General features: G+C 41.7%; 1 protein-coding gene and 1 long non-coding RNA gene across 17 annotated transcripts in view; one reads left to right on the top strand and one right to left on the bottom strand.

The window, feature by feature from the left end:
• THRB (thyroid hormone receptor beta) overlaps positions 1-22,828 on the top strand; it is a 371,178-nt gene that overhangs the window by 330,395 nt on the left and 17,955 nt on the right. For all 16 annotated transcript variants that reach the window (XM_073900899.1, XM_073900893.1, XM_073900904.1 and 13 more), the window contains 3 exons: positions 5,634-5,734; positions 10,970-11,117; positions 14,006-14,211. In XM_073900899.1, coding sequence (XP_073757000.1) covers positions 5,634-5,734; positions 10,970-11,117; positions 14,006-14,211 — 455 coding nt within the window. The remainder of the gene's footprint in view (positions 1-5,633; positions 5,735-10,969; positions 11,118-14,005; positions 14,212-22,828) is intronic.
• Positions 3,033-22,828, bottom strand: part of LOC141374180 (uncharacterized) — a 58,086-nt gene continuing 38,290 nt past the window's right edge. Inside the window, exons 3-4 of the long non-coding RNA XR_012380838.1 lie at positions 5,028-5,262; positions 3,033-3,871 (exon numbers count right to left, since the gene is read on the bottom strand). This is a non-coding gene — a long non-coding RNA (uncharacterized lncRNA). The remainder of the gene's footprint in view (positions 3,872-5,027; positions 5,263-22,828) is intronic.

The following is a 22,828-nucleotide window of genomic DNA, read 5'->3' as shown; positions in this document are numbered from 1 at the left end:
ATGTTAGTAATATTTAACCATGTCTACCTATTTTACATGCGGGAAATACTTGGCAATTAAGCAGACATTGCCAAGTGTCAAATAAAAAGAAAATCTCCAAGTCCTTGTTGAACAAACAGATGGAGTTTGTTTTCATAATAATATGCTTGATAAAGCGGCAGCATAGTTTATTAGTCTAGAAAAACAAGATATCTGAGCATGTAAGAGCTGGGGAAAACATATCACCCTTGGATTATCACATACTGACATGGGTCTTAATTGTTTTCTGGGGTGTTATTAACCATGTTTCTTCAACTTACTTGGGATAATTTGCAGATGCAATTCTCAGATGAGCAGTGTGGCTTCCAGAGTTGTGTTTCTTCATGTTTGTTTCTAGACAGAACCAAATGCTGACATCCATTTAGTGTCCCTTCCTGGTAACAAAACTAGCACTACAGGTGCATTTTCCTTAGTAGGGCATATTTGGCCAGCATGTGGCTTATTTGGTAAGCATGAAAAAGGAAAAAGATGGGGACACAAATTAGGAGAGCAAGAAATGGTTAAGTTCTCTGGGAGAACAAGTTAGCTTGTGATGTTGTCAAACAGATTCAGCAATCTTAAGAGAATCTTCACCTACCTATTAATTATGTGTGGGATGTTACTCCCTGAGCGATGTTATTTAATGATGAATAATGGACTTAGGCATGATAATTGATGTATCATTGCCTGTGTTGACTGTTTTGGGTAAATAAGATGGTTCTGAGTTAATATTTTAGAGAAAAGAAAGAGATGGGTGGGGTACACTAGGATGACCATGTAAGCAACTGCAACCAACTTAAGTAGATGTTTCTATAAACGTCGTGATGATTTCACTAAAGACATTTGAAATCACCTATTCATCCACCAAGAAGAGAATCTAGGAGAAATCAGAGAACAAATTAAACCACCCATAAGACTAGCAGTCAGAAAATGGAAGGAGCCCATTCTACTCACAGACTGAATTATCACTGGATTCCAGGATTCATAAGAACCTAAAGGTCAAAGAGTTCAACCATCTATGTAAATTGTTCAACTACAGGGAGGAGGAAATTTTCAGTATCTTACTGCCAACACCACCAGATAGAGCAGGCAAGTCATGAGGTAGAGTGAGAAATGGTGAGGGACAAGCAACTTAACTCTGGTTAATATTCTCTGGCCCTCCCAAGGCATGTCCCATAAACAGTACAGTGTCCAACTGTATTACAATTGGTTCCTGAATATGAGAAGGATGTGCCCTTACCTCTTTCTCCCTTATCTCTCCTGTGGGCACCTGATACCAAGAACTGAAAAGTCCTCACTCTGATAACTATACATAACCTCTACATATAAGAGATCAAGAGATAGCTTTCCTGACATGGATATATGCATTCCATCTGCCTTTACTAGAAAGGTGTGTGTTTTAATAATTGGGTTACTTTGTTGCTTAAAAGTTACTTTGTGTTTATTAAGCCTGTGTTTCAATGCACACACAAAGGTGTGTACACACTGTCACACATACTAATCCAAGATGAAGAAACACCAAAATGCTACAGTGGTTATCTCTTTGGGGTGAGTTGACAGGCAAATTTCATTTTTGCTCATTTATGTCTTTTTTTTTCTATAATGAACTGTATTACTTGTATAATTTTTTTATGTAAAAAGAAAGTTTGTAAGAAACTAATACATACATTGCTTTTGATTCCTAAAGACTGACCACTGAATGCCACTGGTGTTAGTTAAGTCCAGAGTATCTCCAACCATTTTCCCTATGACCCTCCCCCCACATTTGGTAACTAGTTATTTCTCTGAGCACAGAGCCCTGTTGCAATATTTTGTGTTATTTCTTCCTATAGATGGATTCCCCAAAATTGTGTTTGGAATAAAGCAATGCCCAGTGAGTTTTCCTGTAGATGTTATTAGATTTCTTATTAAATTGGAACCACAGCACCATCAGTTACCTACCAGACAGTGGCATATACAACCTTGGGACTTGGGGTTAATGAGAAACCTAGCCAGGAAGCAAAGACTCTTTTGAATGTAATGGGTAGTGGGTTAGATAGCCCAAAGTAGAAAGTGGAGCACATTGTATAAAATTCAGACTGCAAATCTCCACTTTTGGTGATGGGTATCTGAATCAAACTGGCCTGGTCATCGTGATTTTCATTTCTATATTGTGGGAAAATGGTATTGCCCTTAAGCTCTCTTTGGTCCTGTCTCACTGTATTGAACCTAGTGATCAGAGCAAAGAAAGAAGGACCGAATCTAGTTGATTAGTGAGCATGCATCTCCTCAGATCACTAGGTCTTGGATGAGCTTCAATCTGGATGTGTTAGTTTTAATCTGAGAGGAATCTTGGTTTCTTTACCAAAAATCAAACTTTCTAATGCCGTTTTCATTAGCTCTGAAGTTTGGCCCCCTGAATCGGCATTATCACCTCTTTCAGAAATCTTTTCTGAGATCTTTAGCCTTCTCAGGCACAGCTCCAGGCTTTTAAACCTACTTATCTGCAGGTTCCAGACATATCCCTCCTGCTCACGTTCTTCACCATTGGCCAGTGGCAGAGATCTTGAAAACTGTATGCCATCCATAGAGGGAGCAGGTGTTAGACACTGGGGTTTCAGCATGAATGTTTTGAGCCCTGCCCTCTAGCTGGAACTGTACAAACCTATAGTGAATCAAAGATTATGGTCAAAGGGAAGAAAGAATTCACAGGTAGTTATAATATAGGTATAAAAGGACTACTATTGAGGAAGCACAAGGAGATATGGGAGTACCCAGTTTAGACTTGAGCTGGGGGGGTAGGCAGGAAGGCTTCTCAAAGGGTTTCCCCTCTGTGATTCTGGACATAGCACTATCCTAGTGCCTTCCACATTATATGCAGATGATCTGTTATTGTCTTTTTCCCCACCGCACAGAAAACTTCCCCAAGAATTGAAACTTAGCCATCTTTAGATCCTTAGCACACTGCCTGGCACATAGTATACACACACAAATGTTTGTCAGATGCAACCATTCTCTTTTATTTCCTTCATTTCTTTGTTTTTGTAGTAACAGCTTTATTGAAACATATTCCACATACCATAGACCTCACACACTGAAAGTGCACAAAACATATCCATGAAAAACAATGGTTTTCCATTCAGTAGTTTTTAGTATATTCAGAGTTGTGCAACCATCAACACTATACAATTCCAGAACATTCTTGTCACCATGAAAAGAAACTCTGTACCCATTAGCAGTTACTCCCCATTACTCCCTCCCTCCAGGCCTTGTCATCCACTAATCCAATTTCTTTCTCTATGAATTTGCCTATTCTAGACATCTCATAGAAATGAAATCATACAACATCTGGGTACTTCATTCCTTCTCACAGCTGAATAAATTCCATTGTATGAATGTACTACCTTTTGTTTATCCATTCATCATTTGATGGGCATTTGGGTTGTTTCCATCCCTTGGATATTATGAATAATGCTGCTTTGAACATTCCTGTACAGGTTTGTGTGTGGACATGTATTTTCAGTTCTCTTGGGAACACACCTAGGAGTGGAATTGCTGGGTCATATGTAACTTTATGTTTAGCCTTTTGAGGAACTGCCAAACTATTTTCTAAGGCACATTTTACATTCTTACCAGCAACATATAAAGGTTCAGATTTCTCCATATCCTTACCAACATTTGTTATTGTCCACCATTTTTATTATAACCATACTAGAGGATGTTACGTGGTGTCTCATTGTGGTTTGGGCTTTGCATTTCCTTGTGGTGCTGTTCAGCATCTTTCATGTTCTTTCCTTCATCTTCACCTTTTCTTCTCTCGTTGAGGAATGACCAGGACTGGAAGTACAGAACTCAGTTTCCTACACGTGCGCGCCTACCAAGGGAAGAAACCATGCCTTAGTTGTTTTTATATTCTCAGCACCAAGCACAGTGCTAAGCGCATACATAGTACATGCTAAATAAATGTTTTCTGAATTTATGAATAGATGAATGATTGAATAAACACACAAATCATTCCAGTCCCCTTATTTTCTGTCCCAATCCCTCCCAGAATGCTCTTTTTAAAAATGTCTGATGGAAGTTTTGAAACTCTTGAAGTGAATTCAACAGATGACTCATGGTTTGCATGATGCAAAAGTAAACTAAGAAAAGCTGTGATATTTAAGAAGATAATCCTGTACATTACCGGATCTCACTCTGAAGTCATTTGTCTCCCTCCCAAGAAGGGCCATTTTTCTAAAATAAAGTCTGAGCAAAGTAATTTCTAAGAAATTGTGAAAAGGACTCATTTTCTTCTGTTTTCTTTGTGGATTTTTTTCTGAAATGTAAACCCTCTGTGACCTAGTTTAATAAAAGATATAAGAAAATGTCATGGTAGAGCATACAATAAATCATCTGTCATTTCACCCTGGCTAATCTTTATTGAAACCGTAAGAGTTTACCAAGTCAAAGAACTTCATAAGGGGCCATGATCTGGGAAAGGAATGATTTTGTTTTCTCAGCCTTTCCCTTCTCCACATCCCGACAAAGCAGACCTTATTTTGATTTCTGCACTCATCTAAAGATATGTGCTTCAATGGTAAACCACTGATACCATATGAAACTGAATTTGCCCCTTAGAATCAGTTTCTTGTGTTTGGACATTGTCTACAAGTGAAGGGGAAGAGGCAAAGACCGGTGGGAAGTAGGTTGCTTCTGTTTGGTTTTTAAACTTTAGTTTCCTGGGTCAAAGAATTTAAACTAATAAACCAAGAGTACACTAACAAAGAGAGTTATCATGGTTGGACTTTCTTTTTTTAATTAATAAATAGAGCCTCCATTATTTCACATCACCCAGAATTGTTGGGTTTTGTCTCATAACGGCACAAGTTTACCAAAAGATATTTTTTAGATGGCTTTGTTCATTCTACTTAAAGTTAACTGTCTATTTTTAGAAAAAGACAAGCATTACTTATACTAGAAGTTAGGAGATCTGGTTAGAAGATCTCTGCTTTAATTTCTAGTGTGACCCTCAGGAACGCCAGACAAACCTCTGAAAGTCTGTTCGCCTCAAAAGTAGTTGATGATCTCCGAGCTGTAAAGTTTTCTGAATTTATTGCATGGTGCCTTGATTCCAAAGTGGATCCAGTCTTCTAAGAAAAAATTCTGAAAAAAAGGCTTGCAAAAGAGACTATGTTCTCCAGACCCCAGAGCACTCCAGATGTCTCAAATCTTGGCCTCTCTGTATGATTCACTGGCTCCAACAGCCTTCAGATATATTCCCACCTGCAGAGCAAGAATGACCACACCTATTTCTAAGGCATTCTGAAATCCTGGGCCTCCTATCCAACTCTATACGTATGGGAGAATACAGCGGATAAGTGTAAGATACGAGAGGAAGTATATGAAGTCAGGGAAAGACTTCAAAGTTTTTCTTGTTAAATATTTTATTTACCTTTTGTATTTAAAACTAAAGGATGACAAGATGTAAACGCTAAAGCACAAGTTGGATCAAAGTGTATAAAACAATTTGGTCCTGCCTCCTCCCTCATGCGCTTTATCTCCTGTCCTCCTTTTATCCTCTGCCAGGCTATGGTGTGTCTTTGACTTTAGCGCGATATTTTCTCCTCACATTCCTCTTTTTTCCTTCTTCACAGGGTACATCCCCAGTTATTTAGACAAGGACGAGCTATGTGTAGTGTGTGGTGACAAAGCCACTGGGTATCACTACCGCTGCATCACGTGTGAAGGCTGCAAGGTAATTGCCCTGGGACCAGTGAGCTCAGAGCTCAGCCCAGCTCTAGTCCCCCTCCCAGGTTTCCACCAGAATGCAACATGACGTTTAAGTTCAAATTAGAACCAAATTCCAACATTCACGGCCTGTGATCATCCACAGCCTGTGTCTGGCTGTCCTCCTCAACTTTTGGCATGTTTAAGAACTGAATTTTTTTCCCCAAATCAACAATAACTAAATGGATTTGCAAGAGTGTAATGTCTGGCTTTTAAGACAGGGAGAGAACTAATAAGATGAAAAGAAATTACTATTCCCTCTGTGAATTTAAAAATGCATAGATATTTTATAATATATTAGCCCAAGAAATAACAATTTCTCCTCTTGTTTTATCTCCAGTGGTTAAGGACACAGAATGTACTCTACCACACGCTATTAATCTGAGTAAATATGCCCACTTTTGTTTATTTTTTTAATATGCTCACTTTTAAGGGTTCCATTAGAGAGTATCTTTGAGGCTACTTAGATTCAATTATGTTCTGAAATTATCCAAATTGGCTTTCTGCACAGCCTTCAGCCAGTAAGTGAATTCTGGACATCCATCAGCTAATTTTATGCTCTACAGACCCATCTACAGGAGATTCTTGACAAGAATACACCCATGATCAACAGTTCACTTCCCGAAAGTGAGCCTAAATTTGCCTACTTACACTCTTCATCATCAAAATTAAGATGAACTTTCTGGCAAATATCTTTTGGTCCAACAACCTAGCCTAGAAAATAAAGTCTACTATAAAAACAAATAAAGCTCAACCCAGTGCTAGATCCAGCGTTCAGCTAATGTTTTATAAATGAGGAAGTATATTAAGTCAGGGAAAGACTTCTTAAATGTTTACTTGCTAAATGTTTTATTTACTTTTTATATTTAAAACCAAATGATCCCAAGATGTAAATCCTAAGGCAAAGATTGTATTAAACTGCATAAAACAATTCAGTCTTCCCTCCGTCACCCACCTCACCTCCTCCTCTCTGTTCCCCTCCTTCAACTACCCCCGTTTCCTCCTAACCCTTGACCCTGAACCCCAAAAATCAGCATGGTAGCTTGGTTTCAACGTAAGGTGCCCCATTTCTTAATGGAAGATTTTCCATGCAAATACCCTAGCTTTTTTGCATGAAATTCGGAAACACTTAGCAGAAGCCTGCTGTAAGTGTTGAAATGATACAGCCATGGGAATCAGGACACATCAGGGCGTTTCTAAGTTCCCAAGGCCCTGTATCTGCAAGATTTTTGTAATGTGATGTAGTGTGCTCTCATTCATCCAGACACCTTTGATCTGGAATTTGTACCTTTTAAAAAAGATTGTACTAAATATTGCTATTACATCCATGAAAATAATCTTAAGGAGTTTAATGGAACCAAATACAAGTAAGTCCTGACTGTTTATTAATTGGGGGACTTGCAGACTGTCTCTTGAAAGCACAGTTTTATTGGCTTGATTTGGAAGTAATAACACTGTATTACTTTAGATATACTCTCTCTATAAGCTCAGTAATTCAAACAGACCTTTTTTCTAAAGCAGCTCCAATTCATAAAGCTTTGCCTACCTGATTATGTAGCATTGAGCATTGAGATTCTTTCAAATCAGTTCCTAATGGTAAATTTTGAATTCTGGGAGAGACTCTAATGAAAATTCCATTTAATACTCAACTCCCAAAGTGACTCTAAAGACCAAATGTGCCTTACAGAGAACTTAATGCTTATTAGTGATTGACTTAAACAAATGGAGAATCAAGCCCATTAACCCGTGTCCCTGCCTCATGTATGTCTTCATGATGATCAGGAAATCCATTAGCCTCTTTTTCCAAGATCACAGCATGTTTGGGTCCTGATTCAACTGAGGTTTACCTAAAAGAAGAAATCATGTAGCAAAAAGCTAGATTTTTTTCAGCCTCTGTCCCTTTATCTCAGATCAGAATCCTGTTTCTAGAATTGCCTCCATCATAAAATCAGAAAGCAGCTTTCCTGGGGTAATTATGCAGATCATGCATTTAATATAAAGACAACGTATCTTAGAAAAAGACAATGGAGTTTTTCAAGTGAAACACAGTTTTTAAGAGTGGCCAAAGATAAAAAAGTTTATGCTTCACATACTGTTTATTCAAACTGGCCCTTTAAAAATATTTCTACCCCACACTTGCAGTGTACATGTCTTTTTTGCCCATTTTTGCCCTGAAGACAGCAAAAATCTTTTGGAGCTGTTCTGTCTGTTTTGATGAGCCAGTCTTTTATAGAAAGAATGTTGATACTTCCCCACAACAAACTATTTTTTTAAGAAAGATTCATAGCTTATAGCAGTTGCCCAAATATTGACACTTAGCTCCTTATCACACTAATCAGGGCATCATCTCAGACCACTAAGAAGTGGATCCAGTTCTTCTCAAAATACAGAGAAACATGTCTGATGTTGATTAATAAAAGCAAAACCTCTCCTCACCAACAAATAATTAATGAAATACATGGCCTTACTTAGTCCCTGGGACATGTCTTTTGTTAGCTCACCTCTAAAAAGATTTTTGTAGGTAGACTATATTAAATATTTTCTATTCGGTTCACTTCCAGAAGTTAATTTTTGTCACTTTTTAAAATTAAGGGATCTAGGGGCACCTGGGTGGCTCAGTCGTTAAGCGTCTGCCTTCGGCTCAGGTCAATGATCCCGGGGTCCTGGGATCGAGCCCCGCATCGGGCTCCCTGCTCAGTGGGAAGCCTGCTTCTCCCTCTCCCACTTCCCCTGCTTGTGTTCCCTCTCTCCCTGTGTCTCTCTCTGTCAAATAAATAAATAAAATCTTTAAAAAATAAAAATTAAAATAATAATAATAAAAGTAAGGGATCTAGCACCTTTACATTTACTCAAATGAAGTGATCCCTCATCATGTGTCAAATATCCTTTTATTATAACTTAGGGGAAGCCAACATCTTAAAGGGGACTTGGTCCATGAAGCACCCGAGAAAAGTCCATCAGAGAGAAGCCATAGAAAAGATGGTACTATGAATAGCAGAGCCTGCTACCCCAACACCTTTCTCAACATAAGCAAAGTATAAATTATTTCATTCATTCCATTTAAAGGCTCACAGAGTAGCCTTTTTAGAAAAATGAATGTTACTCCAGTGTCTGGTGTACCATAGCTCCTTCTCTCCTTAGCATTGTCGGACTCTTTGGTCTGCTCCCCGCTTCTAGAACATGAGTCAGCGTCCAAGTATGTGTGAGAAAAGGGTCTCCCCCAACAACTTTCCTATCCTCCTAGCAGCACACATTCTCCCTGATGCCCTGGACTTTGGTGCTGCCACCTCTGGGGAAACTCTGCCTTCTCCAGAAGGAGGTATGCTACCCAGCCGCTCTCCTCCCTGTCTATGACACATGTCTTCTTGCCAGGAATCTCTAGGGGTTTTTTTGCTCTCCAGGCAGGGATGACCCATGAAGGGTGGGTTGGAGAGAGGGCCGCAGAGGTAGAGTAGGGAGGTTCACAGGGCAGCTTGTCTTTCAGTGCTGTGGCATGCCCTGACATTCATGCTCTAGCAGAATGAGCCCACCTTGAATACCCAGGGAAACGCACTGCCAGCATGAAAAGACCTGCCCATGTGTGATTGAGTGAATCTTATAACACGATAGCAACATCATTCAAACTAATGGATGTAAGTGTTTAAGGATACAAAACCCGAATAATAATGCAGCCGTTTTCCTGTTAGACCTTGAACATTAGAAATGATAAGGGATTTACTCACATGTCCCCAATCAAGTTCGTTAGTTTCAGTCATGGCTGTCATTTTTCTGTTTTATCCTGCTTTGCCCAATATAAAATTCTACCTTTGACTTTTTCATTATAAGGTAGAGAGCTCTTATGTCTGAGTGAATATGCAAGTGGTATATGTACCTAATCAAAGCCAAGGAAAGTTAAATAGGATCATTCAAATTTGGCTTTAATCTAGGCCAACTGGTATGTCAGTCCCTATTTATGTAACAAAGTTAGAAGTCCCTTTAAGCTTGAGTAGACAGTATCCTTCAACATTTGTTTTTGCCTTGCTAGTCTACTAAAACAGATAAAGGCGGGGGGGGGTGCTATTTATAATCTGTTCCTCTAAAACATTTAAATAATACAGTAAAATTGGATTCAGTTTATATCATATAAGCAATTAGGTAAATAAGACTTGGAGTCTGACTCCTCAGCTCTAGGCTGAGTTCCCAGTGTACTTACCACATGATTTGGGGCAAGTGATTTAACCTGTCAGAGGCTTAGTTTTTTAATACCTACCGTGGAGATGTTAAGAGTACCTACTTCATAAGGTTGTAGAAGAGACAGAGGATATGGAAGGTGTCTACAGCACTTTGCAATGTGCCCCTTACAGTAAGGGCACGCTTTCTGCCATCATGAGTGCTACAATACAGAAGCACCATTGCCAAGACAGGAGTACCATGTCCAAGAAGGTTCTGCTAGAACACCCCTTTGAGAAGGTTTATGTCACCTAAACCTGGACTACATGGCATCCTCAGCAGCCTTTACGGTGGCCCTCTCCCATGCCTTAAGAAAGGAAGACCCCTACTGAACCTCAGGGAGTATGTCTACCAACTGGAGAGGAAGAGCACTATGAAAGGAAAAACCCTAATGCAGTGAGCACTGAGAAAAATTGGGCAGAGAGTCTTGAATTTTCTACTCCCCAAGTACTATTGTTTCAAGGGTTATCTGAGCTGGCCATGGGCATTTCAAGAGTTAAAAACAAGAACTAAACTAAATCTCTAAAGGCTGTTTAATTACTAAATAATTGAATTATTAACTGAGTATCACAAGTATCCAGCTCCTTTATTCTCCAGTACAAAGTGTAGCAAGGTTCTTCTTAACTTAACAGCTTAACTTAACGACACAATTACGGCACTCTATGAAATGAAATAATATAATTTATTTATATTACTCAGTGTTTAGAAAAAATAAAAATGAACACTAGATTTTCCCATTAACTTCTTTTCCTTACTAAATGCCAAAAAGATACTGACTCTGTCTGTAGGCCTAGACATTTCCTTCAGCTCCGATTTAGAATTCTTTAGATTCAGTTTGGGCTAATTGTCCTATATGTGAATAGGTAGGAGCTACAGGCCCGTACACAGGTAAGGTCCAAAACTATCCATCACAGTTATATGGACACAACATTCTGGAGTCATTTATTTCTAGAAAACATGAAACTGCTGTCTTGGGTCTTTCTTTCCCATGTAGGGTTTCTTTAGAAGAACCATTCAGAAAAATCTCCATCCATCCTATTCCTGTAAATATGAAGGAAAATGCGTCATAGACAAAGTTACGAGAAATCAGTGCCAGGAATGTCGCTTTAAAAAATGCATCTATGTTGGCATGGCAACAGATTGTAAGTAATCTTCTTCCTTTGTTTCATATTCAAGGAGTGTTCATTGGGGAAAGATCTGATTCAAGGAGATCAACCAGGCAGAAAAGAAAGCAGGAACCCATGTAGGTAGAGAGAAGATACCTAGCGCTCCCACAGACCCCTCACTTCCAGCTACTGCTGGGTGGGTTTCCATCCTACCCCTTCCCTATCAACTTCTAACTCTCAAAGTATCCAGATTACACGTGAGGGGGAGTGATTCAATTATCCTTATCACATTTGCAGGACTGTCAGCAATACTCTGTTCACAACAGATTACGAATGAGCGGTCATGTCCAGTCCCCTTGATAAGGCATAGTTTTATGTATGACATTCGTGTGGTGAGAGCCTCATGGACTAGTCCTGATACTTTTCAAAAGCAGAGACAGGAATTTATTTTGTGGACATTTTTGGAGATGGGGCACTGGCAGAAAACATCATGTTCAGTAATTTTTGAAGAATGTGAAGTCGAGTGCTATCGCATGAGTCATCCTGCCGTTGGTTGTTTGTTATATTTTTAGCCCATAAAAACATTCTAAGCTCCAGTCCTCCTACCCAATTTTCAAAGTGCCACAGCATATGGTGGTGAGATTAGCCACTGGAGTCTCTTCTTCCCGCACCGTGCAAGGGATTTACACCAGTCACTTTAATTAATCTAATAATAAAGTAAGAATTGTGTCATTCAGAATGTGTGGCCTCCGTTTTGCCAGGCATCAGGCTTAATGGTTTCTATTGGCATAAGTGTTCTGCACCTCAATGAAAATTTCCAACTTTTAGTTTAAAAAGAAGAAGAAAAAGAAAGCAAAAAAAAAAAAAAAGGAAAGAAAGAAGAAAAGAATGCAATGAGGGTTTTCCTCAGGAAAGAGGAAATAATCACAGCTCACATTTATGTGAGAAACAGGGTACTCTGAGCTAGAACAACAACAACAACAACAAAAAGTCTGTGAAATGTCCTGCTTTGCCCAATAAAGTAGACAGAATGGGGAATCTTTAAAAAAGAAGGAGGGTTGTGTGAAGGGTTTAGGCTGGAAATCCTGGGTTAATCCCCACTTCTAGCTGAGTGTGTTGTCTTCATCTTTTAAAGATTTTTAGCCATTGCCAACAATATGCCTGATAAGGATATGTGAAAATGATTGACTAGAACCAAATATTTAGATGGGTCACCATAAGGGACGGTTACTGTTGTGTCCATATCATTGTTTGATTGAGAAGTTAAAAATAGGAATGTTTATAAGGTTAAAAAAGCTCAGTGTTAATCTGGCCTGGGTGGAAATTAATTTTGAATGCGCCCTGCAAGGCATTATAAGAGCTCAGGCTTTATAATCAGAAAAACTGTTGGGAGTCCCGTATCTGCCACTTACTAGCTGTGTGTGACCATCAGACCTAACCTCGGGTTTCCCCTCGGTGAAATCATCGCCTACCTTGCAAGTTGTTTTCAGGACTAAATTAGATAATGCATGTCAAATGCCACAATCCCTGGCATAGAGGAAGCATTTGGGAAAGGAGGCTATGAGTAGAGTCCATTCCTCATCCCCCCTTTAATAAGGGAACCAAAGTGACCTAATGGGGCTCATTCACATTTCCCACATTTGCCATCATTCACGGGATTTGGATGATCCAATCCAACCTGGATGACCTGGGGTTTCATTATTCTGTTTGTGGATTAGCTGAGTACTTTTGGTTCTCTTCCTCCTGCTATGCTTGCTTTTTTTCTTTTCCTACCAGGTCACACCTTCATCAAGAAATGGCCCTAGGACAATGATGTTGTAGAACTGGAATCAGGAGTCCTAGGTCTTGCCTTGGCTCTGCCATGAACTTGCTGTGTGACTTTTAGGCAAGTCATGATCTCTCTGGATCAACTTCCTCCTCTGTGAAAGGAGGGAGTTGGGCTAGATAATACCGAAGGTTCTTTCCAGTTCTAAAATACTATGACTCGGTAGCATAAAACCTGAGCCTTTCCATTCCATTGATGGTTACTAAGAGTCTGGTAAAATGGTTTTGTTTTGGAAAATAACCCAGAAGTAGATGTTTCTTGTTATCTGCCCTTCTTATGTCCCTTTTGCATAAGTGGTAAAAGTCATGGCTCTATTTACTGACCACTTGTAGTACATTAGCACATTGAATACCCTGTGAGGGGGGATTGTTGATCCCGTTTTATACAGGAAGAAATGAAAGCTCAAAGAGCCTAAGCAACTTGCCAGAGGTCACACAGCTAGAATGTGGTAGTGTCAGGATTCAAACCCAGCTCTTTCTAGATTCCAAAGCCTGGGCTCTTTAACCACCATTGAGGGTAGACCAGGTAGAGACTAGAGCAATAGGCCGAGCCTCATTCCAATGAACACTTGAGGGAATTAATAAAGAGTTGGGGTCCTTTTTATCTGAGGAAGAGATCATTAGCCTCCTGTTTACCATTCCAGAACTTTAATTTGAAGTTCATGTTACTAAGAGCCATTTGAGGGCAAGAGAGGAGGAACAGAGATCCTAAGAGTGAATCCAGATGATTGGCTATAGTCTCATATTGACTGAATACAGACTCATCTGGGACCTACCCCATGGGTAGGACAGATTTTACCTCCCTCTGCTTCCTTCTTCTTTAGAGTCACCTTCTGTGGGGTTGGGATGCCCATTGTCCAGCTTCACCCAGAGCTTTGTTTTGAAAAGCTGGCCGGACATTGGGAGTTTGGCACTAGGTCTCATGTCAGACCATAGCTAGTCAATGGCAGTTTGCTGCCGAGGGGAGAAAATACCCCAGTGTGACCCACCCTGCAGGACGTGCTCAGCCATCTGCACGTGGGTGGTCCGGGGAATACGTGCAGTCTGCCACGTGTCTGCGAGTGTCTGTGTGTTTTGTCTCATCTTTCCTCTTCTCCCAGTGGTACTGGATGACAGCAAGAGGCTGGCGAAGAGGAAGCTGATTGAGGAGAACCGGGAGAAGAGACGGCGGGAAGAGCTGCAGAAATCCATCGGGCACAAGCCGGAGCCCACGGACGAGGAGTGGGAGCTCATCAAAACCGTCACTGAAGCCCATGTGGCCACCAATGCCCAAGGCAGCCACTGGAAGCAGAAACGGAAATTCCTGGTGAGGCTCCCTGGCACAGCTAAATATCAGCTGCATGCTCCACATTTTCTCCTTCAGCTCACTCAGTCCTCATCACCCTGGTGGGATGCTGGTGTGACTGCCCCCATTTTACTGATAGGGAAACTGCATTCCCAAGAAGTCAAGTGACTTGCAGAGTCAGGATTTGAATCCAGGGCTGTCTAAGAACAAAGGTCACTCCTTTCAACTGTTGCTTGTGAGTCACTAAATTTTAAGTAGTTTCTTAGGCCACCTAATCTGTTTGCTTTTGCTGTTAATAAGGCCAGCCTTAAATCAACTGATCAGTAACATTCTTTACCTGTCAGCTTTCCCCTTTTACACCCATTTCTTCTCCCAGATGCCCATTTATGTAGTTAGTCCTCTAAACTCACCCCAAGATATCCCCTTTAGAACAATCCCTAGGATGAAGTATCCCATATCTCAAATGTATTTTTATGTCAACAGAAGTCAAAATGTTTAGCTTAAAATAAATGAACTTGAGTCCAGGAAGACGAGGGGAATGGGAGTAGGGAGGGTGTTTGGGGGTGGGGATATACAGAGAAAACAGGCCTTTGTGGGCCCTTGGAAGATCAATGTTTGATGTTTTTATAAAAACTAACCACTGTGAAAGTCCTTCCCATTCATTTCTCCTTTGGACCTCACAATGCTTTGGGTTAGGCTGGAATTACTATCCCCATTTTACAGATATGCAAACCAAACCAAAGGCCTTATTTAGTTCACCCAAGTTCACACTACTAAAAAGTGGCAGCCAAGCTTAGAAGTCCAGGCTGTCCACCCACCTCACCAGATGGACTACCCCACCCCGCCACCACCAGCTGGTGTTTGACCATCTCAGAAACTGACCTTGCCACTTCCAGGCCTGATTTCAGAGTAGTGACCGAGCTGAATTTCAAATAAAGTGGAAGATTTGGGGCACATCTGGACTTCTAAGGAACTTTACACTTCAGTTTTCTCTACTCCAAAAAGAGAATGAATACTAGTCTAACTAAAACCATTTCAGTGGTCACAAGGGTGCTTCCTTCCAGACTCTAAAGGTTTGTTCTTTTGTTTAAAAAAAAAAAAAACATTTATTGAGCAGCTACTGTATGCTAGGAAGTGAATAAGTCAGCTCTATTCTGGTGGAGGGAGAAAAACAGTAAGGATTAAATAAACAAGATGAATACAGGTGGTGGTATGTGCAGTGAGGAAAACAAACATCATGATGGGACAGAGTGATAGAGAACTGGAAGTGGAGAGACTTCCCTTCTCTGACAGGGTGGTCAGAAAGTCTCCCTGGGGAGGTGACATGAGCTGTGTCTGAAAGCTAAGAAACAAATTCTATATGGTAAAATCCAGTCAGATCTCTTTATGCCTTGTGGTCTCTTTAGCAAAGATGATACTATTGCTAATGATTAAAACCAGGGCTGCACCTTTAGCTCAAAGGCTCCTAATGCTTTTCATCAGTCTGGTCATCTACAGAAAGAACCGAAGAAAGTATGGCACAGGATGATTCGCCATTAGTTTTTTTTTGTCAGGGCCGTGAGGTTATCCAGGAACAAGAGTTCTTTTTGGGAAGCTGACTTTTACAGAGCAACTGTTTTATCCACCTGTCTCCCCTCCTCAGTGGAGCCAATGTGAAATGTATATTTTATAGATCCTTGATCTGTTTAAGAAATTGTCCCTCTTGGTCCAAATACAAAGAACTGCTTCTCCTGGCCATTTTTTCTTAGAGTGGTGCTGGGGTCACAGTCCCATCTGTCTCTACAATGAGCTTCATTTCTATAAGTCAATCCCCTTCCATGACTGGGATCACCCCAGCATCTCCTCAACGGAAGGACCATGTTCCATTCAGTATTGTCACTTCAGTGTCGATCACATGTGTGGTTGAAACTTGTGGTAGCTCTTGTCAAAGATGGCTGCCTCGAGATCCTTTCTTCCCTGTAGATACAGCTCATTCTCTCCCATGGAGAGGTGAAGTCTATTCCTCTCTCTCTCACTGAACATGGGCTGGGTGTGTGATTCCTTTAAGCAACAGATTTTAGCAGAGTGACTCTTAAGCCTGAATCTGGTGCCAAACCAGACACCAGAAATGTGGGTAAAGAAGCCTACAGATGACACCAGCCTCTGCTGCCATTTGAGGACAACTGTATGAGGGACCCCAGTGAGAACCATCCAGCTGAGCCCATCAGCTCTGAGCAACAGTAAAAATCTGTTGTTTTAAACCACTAAGTTTTAGGGTAGTTTGTTACACAGCATAGATAACCAGAACAGAACTCAATAAATATTTGTGAAACAGAATGTACAGTTCCACTGGCCCATCCTCAGAGACAGTACGGTTAAGCCCTGTGTCTCAGCCAGTTTACATATTTACACATCCCTCTTGCAGAAGGGTCACTCCGATTGAGTATGTATGCTCAGGATTAAAATTTCACTGAGTGAATTATTCCTGCAAGGACATTAAGAATCCTTCATTAAAGGCAGCTTTGCTAAATGATATCCATGTCTGAATAGGCTTCTACACATTAGGATTTGTATCTCCCGTGTGGCTGCCTCTGTTCAGCTTATAACACTGCTACACATATTATTTCATTTATTTGTATGTGATGATGGCCCATCTTCTTCTGAAAAAGAATTTGAAGAGACCTATTATGTTAATAATAGTATAGTAATAGGGGCACGTGGGTGGCTCAGTCGGTTAAGCATCTGCCTTCCGGTCAGGTCATGATCCCAGGGTCCTGGGATTGAGCCCCATGTTGGGCTCCCTGCTCAGTGGGGAGCCTGCTTCTCCCTCTCCCTCTGCCCCTCCTCTCTGCCCCTCCCCTCTGCTCATGCTCTCTCTCTCCCTCTCTCTCTCAAATAAATAAAAATCTTTAAAAATATAATCGTATAGTAATATATCAGAAGGGACTAAAAATTATATGTTGTCATAAAAACTGGAAGTATTCATCTATCTGGAACAGGAAAATAACTTACTCCCCCAAAAGAAGATTCTTCATCATTTTTCACCCTAACACCAGGACTCAAGTCAGAAATAGAGACTGGTGGTTTGACCTGGGTTTCAAATCTATATTTGTGTCTGTAGAAATGAGAGTCATTGGCAAATAAACTTTTTAAAAAGCCATGTAGATTTTCATAGTAATTCCAAAGCCACTCTTTAAAACTACTTCCAAAAGCATTTAAATAATAATTTTCTAGTTTTCTCCAATCCACACAAATCCCTGATGGTACAGAAGTGCCCAATGTAACCACCCTTCGGGTGTGGTGACAGCAATGATGAAACAGAGAAGTGCACAGAGAAGAGAACAAGGGCCATCTGAGCCAAACAAGAGAAGCAGTGTCTCCACCACGGGCAATTCACTTCTACCCACCCCAGGGGCGGGAAGACACATGGCTTGGAGTAAACCCTGTAGCAGCAACAATACTGTCTGTTGACATGGTGTTTTTATTCTTCTCCCTTTGTTCACATGCAAAGGTACAGCTTTGGATGGATTTTCCATGCAAGTATAAAATGTGACCATCAGAACCAGGGCTGGCGTGCCCTACTTTTCCCCGGCAGAGCTGCTGTCTGATTTCACCTATGCTCTGTTGGGAAAGCCTCAGAAAAGGGGCATAAGCAGAAGGGCCAGGCAGGATGGGTGATCTGGTCATAAGGCAAAAGCAATCAAGACAGGAAGACTTCTATCGCCCAAAATCATAACTGCATCAGAAGAAGGCAGGGTCGTATAGTCATGTGCATGGAGATTCAGTCAGACAGCCTGAGTTCAATGCTTGTCTCTGTTGCTTTTTATTTTTTTTACATATGTATATATATATATATATATATATATTTGGTGGTGGTGTTGCTTTTTAATTACGTGACTTTGGGCAAGTTCCTTCGCCTCTCTAAGGCTCATATGACTTTACACAACAAGGTATAAAAGTTGTAGATATAAGTGCTCAGCACATCATTAACAACCACGCAAGGGGTTCCTATGTGCATTATCCCTACAACCCCCATCCTCACGTCCATCCCTGTTCATCCCAGGAAAAGGGAGAGCCTGTAGTAATATGCCAAAGCCCAGGGACCTTTAACCACCATTGGTCTGGGCCTTCCTGCCCCCCCCCCTTACAAAGGTGCAAGAAGATACCCTGTGACCTCACATAGGAAGGGCAGAGTTCTGTCTGGCCCTGTCCCACTCTGCATGTGCCAGAGAGCTGCAGGTTCAAGCCAAGAAGCCCTCAGCTCTGAGCCACCCACTGCAAAGAGGCCAACGGGCAGCATCTGCTACTCACCTTGAATAATACTGAAGAGTCAAAGCAGAAAAGCACCTAGTCTCCATTTGTGTATCAGCAGCTAGGGACACAACTGAGCTAGTAGAAGCCCACCCCTGCACACACCCCTGAATCTCTCCCGTTGTGCCCCCCTACCCCCTACACTGCCTCCAAGGAGACATCCTGGATTCTTGTCCTGCACCCCACATCCAGTCAGTCAGAAAGCCCTGGGTCCGGCTCCCAAGAAAGGTTTGAGTTCTTCCACTTCTCTCCATTTCTACTGCCGCCCCGTGGTCCAGACCACTTCATGTCCGGCCCAAACAGCTAGTGCTGCCGGCCCATTTCTTCCTCTGGCTCCCCACATCCCTACTCCGCATAGCAACCCAACAACTCCTTTCTCAGGACTTGGCACTGGCTTTTCCCTTTGCCTTAAATGCTCTTCCTCTGGTTCTGTGGAGGGCTGCCTTCTTGACATTCTTCCAGTTAAAGCTCACACATCACTTCTCAAAGAATCTTAGGCTGCGCACCCTCTTTCTGGCCCCCACATACTATCATGTCACCTCAGTCTAATCACAAATAGAAATTCTTCTGTGAGAGTATTCTTTTTATTTTTTTGTCTGTCTTCCCTCAATACAGTGAAAGTTCCTTGAGGGTACATTGTTCATTGATGTAACCTCAGCATCTAGAACCAGGCCTGGCCCTGTAGTAGCTGCTCAATAAATATTGGTTGAACATGTATAAACATACATTTATTCACTCAACCAACCAACAAGCATTCTGTCCTCCACCTTTTAGCCCAATGTTTTCCACACAGTAGACAACAAAACTTAAAGCTTATGCCCCCCACCCGAGAAGTTCGTATCTTACTATGTACCTACATAACAGCAATAAAAAGTGATAGTAATAAATGCCTGAATGCCATGTGAGTGATGTACATGGGCCACCGTCTGTGTTCCGGTGAGATAGGCAGCATTTCACATGGGTCATCTGGGAAGACTTCAAGGAGAAAATAGAATGTGATTGGGGTAGGATTTGGAATTGGCAAAGATAAGATGGAAGCGGAGACTTGAGAGAAAGCAGAAGTCCAGAGGAAAGGCAGCTCCAAACTGCAAAAGTGCAAAGCAAGTTGGGGAGGAGACATGAAGAGGTAGGCTGAGCTGGCTCAGGAGGTCCGCTAGGGCAGCCAAGGGAGAGGAAAGTCAGAATGAGAAGTGGAAGCACCCCAATGAGAAAGCAAAGGCAGTTTGAGCCACGGAAGCAAAAACCAGGCTTTGCCCACAGTCTACCCTGGTGACTTATCCTCAGTACCTGAGCTTGATCTCAGCGCATGCTCACGTGTGTGTGTGTGCGTGTGTGTGTGTGTGAGCAAATGTATCTCATGTCATGTATTACAAGGCTACTAGCTTTACTTACGTATCTAATAGATTCATTTGATGCCAACTATTTGTATTCTTCTTTATTTCTATCATCTTCCAAATATTGCAGCAAATGATGTGAAAAATCCTTAGGGAAGTCACAGACAAGGTTGCAGTGCTCAACCTTAATTTCTCATACCTCATGTGTTAAGTCAGGTCAATTCATAGACTCTATCTATCTATCTGTTTTTTTCTGGTATCCAAGATCCATTATGGGAATAAAGCTTGATATATAATAAAAAGCTTTTACTTTGTATATGATTTTACTTCTAGCAGTTGTATTTTCCATTAAATACCCAAAGACTTAAAAGTACATTTTTTTTTCTACCCTGATACTTATTTTTCAACAGAAAAGCTTGTGAGGTGGTTACATTTGGAAGTTTAATTTTAATTAAAATTACCATATTTCCTTGTATAATTCCCCTCCTTTTTTCAAACCCTTAGATGTGCAATTCAAATGCTCCACAAGCCCACAGATTAAATGGAAATTTTTAAAATCGTATTAACTTAGCGACATTTCAAAGGACACTGATTACCATTCAAAACAATCAGGTTAGATCTATCAGTATTCAATGACAAGACATTTGGCCAAACTATAAAAACATTAAAATATTGTTATTTTTTTATTTCTAAAAAAGCTCACCCTGTGTGTGTGTGTGTGTGTGTGTATAAAACTTCTTTTCTTTTTTATTGTATGACCATGTTCCTTTTATCAGTCGATTTTCATAACAGAGTTGTAAAATAAGCAAGGCAGGTGAGATGAACCTCATTTCTGGGGTGGGAGGAATTATAAAGACCAGCAAGGAGGTGAAGAATGCCAGGAGCAGCACCGCCCAAAGGAGGACCTGATGTGCCCTTTCCCTCCACTCAGGCTGTGTGAGAAAGACAGGCAGTGAGAGAGAAAAGAGAGAAGGAAATTGTATGTGTGATTATTCCGTCAATTCTGTCTGCATCCAGAAAGCCAGCAGAGCAGGAGCCTCCCATGGGCTTCCCATGCCAACAGTTGCCCCAAAACATCATCACTGACTATGATAACGTGACAGACTAGGTTCCTTTCCATTCACTTGCTGCCCACAAAGCAAACAATACAACAAAATAAAATAAAATAAAATAATAAAATAAAATAAAAAAACAGAAGAACCTACTGGATAACCCAAAAAAGGTCAATGCTGCCAGTTTGTTATGTAATATATATTAAAAATCCTCCCCTAGGCTGTAACCACAGCTCCTACCACACCCTTGGAGAGGGCCTGGGCTGCTCCTATTGACCCCAGTGCCGTAGTAATAAGTCAGTAAAAGAATCATCCTTTGCTTTTCTTTGTGCTAAAAATTAGACGTGAGCAATAACTGGGGAGGTGTGGGAAGAAAATGGTAACTGGATTACTCTGAGCTGGATGTGGTTACTTCCAGGCCAGTGGTTCTCAAAGTGTAATCCCAGACCAGCAGCATCAGCATGCCCTGGGAAGTGCAGATTCCCAGGCTCTATGCCTGACCTACAGCATCAGAAACTCTGGACATGGGCACCCATCAGGCAATTCTGACACAAGCAAGTTTGGGGACCATGGCTGTAGGGAGGCCACAGTCTTGTCAAAAGCAGTGCCCTCATGACTCTGCAAGTGAGGGATTCAGCTTTGCTTGACTAGTTCTGGGTGCCAGATCCTCCCGCCCATCTCTGCCTACCGTCCTGCATCTCCCAACCCTGGGTGCGCAGCTCTGGTCGGTTCACTGTGCTCTAGGCCATGGGACAGGCCTGAGTCTCTGATCCCTTTGATCACCTTCACAACTTCCAGCAAGGCAGTGGGAGAGACCGGTAAGGGAAATAATAGGAGGAGTCGAATTTTGCCCCCTGGTGTCAAAAGTGTACAGGTTGTGGAGCACCTGGGTAGCTCAGTCAGTTAAACATCTGACTCTTCATTTTGGCTCAGGTCACGATCCCAGGGTCGTGGGATTGAGCCCCATGTCGGGGCTGCACGTGAGTGCTCACTCTCTCAAATCTTTTTTTTAAAAAAAGTGTATAGGTTGTAAAAGCCTCGAAGTAGGGGGTAGATGTGGGGTTCCTGGCAGATTGCTGTGTAGAGGCTGGGTGACCAATATCCGAGTCCTGGCCTCAGGGGATTGTTCTTAACCTTCTTGAGCCCTTTGTTTGCTCATCTGCCAATCAGGATTGTGTGAGAACTACTTGAGATAATGCGCTTCCTCAAAGGGGCTGGCTCACCTGCAGGCCACAGATAAATAGTGGTTATAATTATCACAACAACAAGAAAGGGCAACAGAGAGGACTGTTCCTGGCAGGTAACACAGGTGACGATAGGCGATACTTGAGAGACCATGATGGTCTTGGAGCCCTCGGCTAAGGAGCTGAAGAGTACCAATGGACATCGGGGAGGCTAACGTGAGCACAAGCACCTGGGGGACTTGCTAAAATGCTGGTTCTGCACCATTAGGTCTGGGGAAGGGCTGCGATTCTGCCTTTCTAGCAAGTCCCCAGATGACACCCAAGCTGCTACACCACCCTTTGAGTAGCAAGGCTTTTGTTCTTGGACAAGTCAAGGGCAGAGAAGTGCCCCCGGGGACACTGAATACTAGTAATACTGTCTGCCCGAAAGCCTGCCAAGTTGACACAACTCAGTTCCTACAGGTGACCTAGAGGTCTTCCCCTTCAGCCCTCCGAGACCTCCTCCAACTAGAATCTATAGGGCAGACAGGAACTTTGAGCCCCAGCAGCTGGGTCAAAAGCAAGAACGAATCCACAGGGTGCTACTTGCCAATGATGTAGTTTGGGAATGTTGGTGAGGTCCAGAGCTGAAGTCTTTGGTGCAAAAAGGTGATTTTATTAAAGCACGGGGATAGGACCCAAGGGCAGAAAGAGCTGCTGCACTGCGGTCGTTGAGGAATGGCTGATTGTATACTTGGGAGCTGGGCGAGGTAAGGAAAAAGGGAGATGTCCAAAAGGA

The sequence above is a fragment of the Callorhinus ursinus genome, unplaced genomic scaffold (assembly GCF_003265705.2).
Source record: "Callorhinus ursinus isolate GAN/ISIS: 27379988/994484 unplaced genomic scaffold, GSC_fseal_2.0 scaffold1, whole genome shotgun sequence".
In the NCBI taxonomy this organism is placed as follows: domain Eukaryota; kingdom Metazoa; phylum Chordata; class Mammalia; order Carnivora; family Otariidae; genus Callorhinus; species Callorhinus ursinus.
This window is presented reverse-complemented; position numbering and strand designations above follow the sequence as displayed.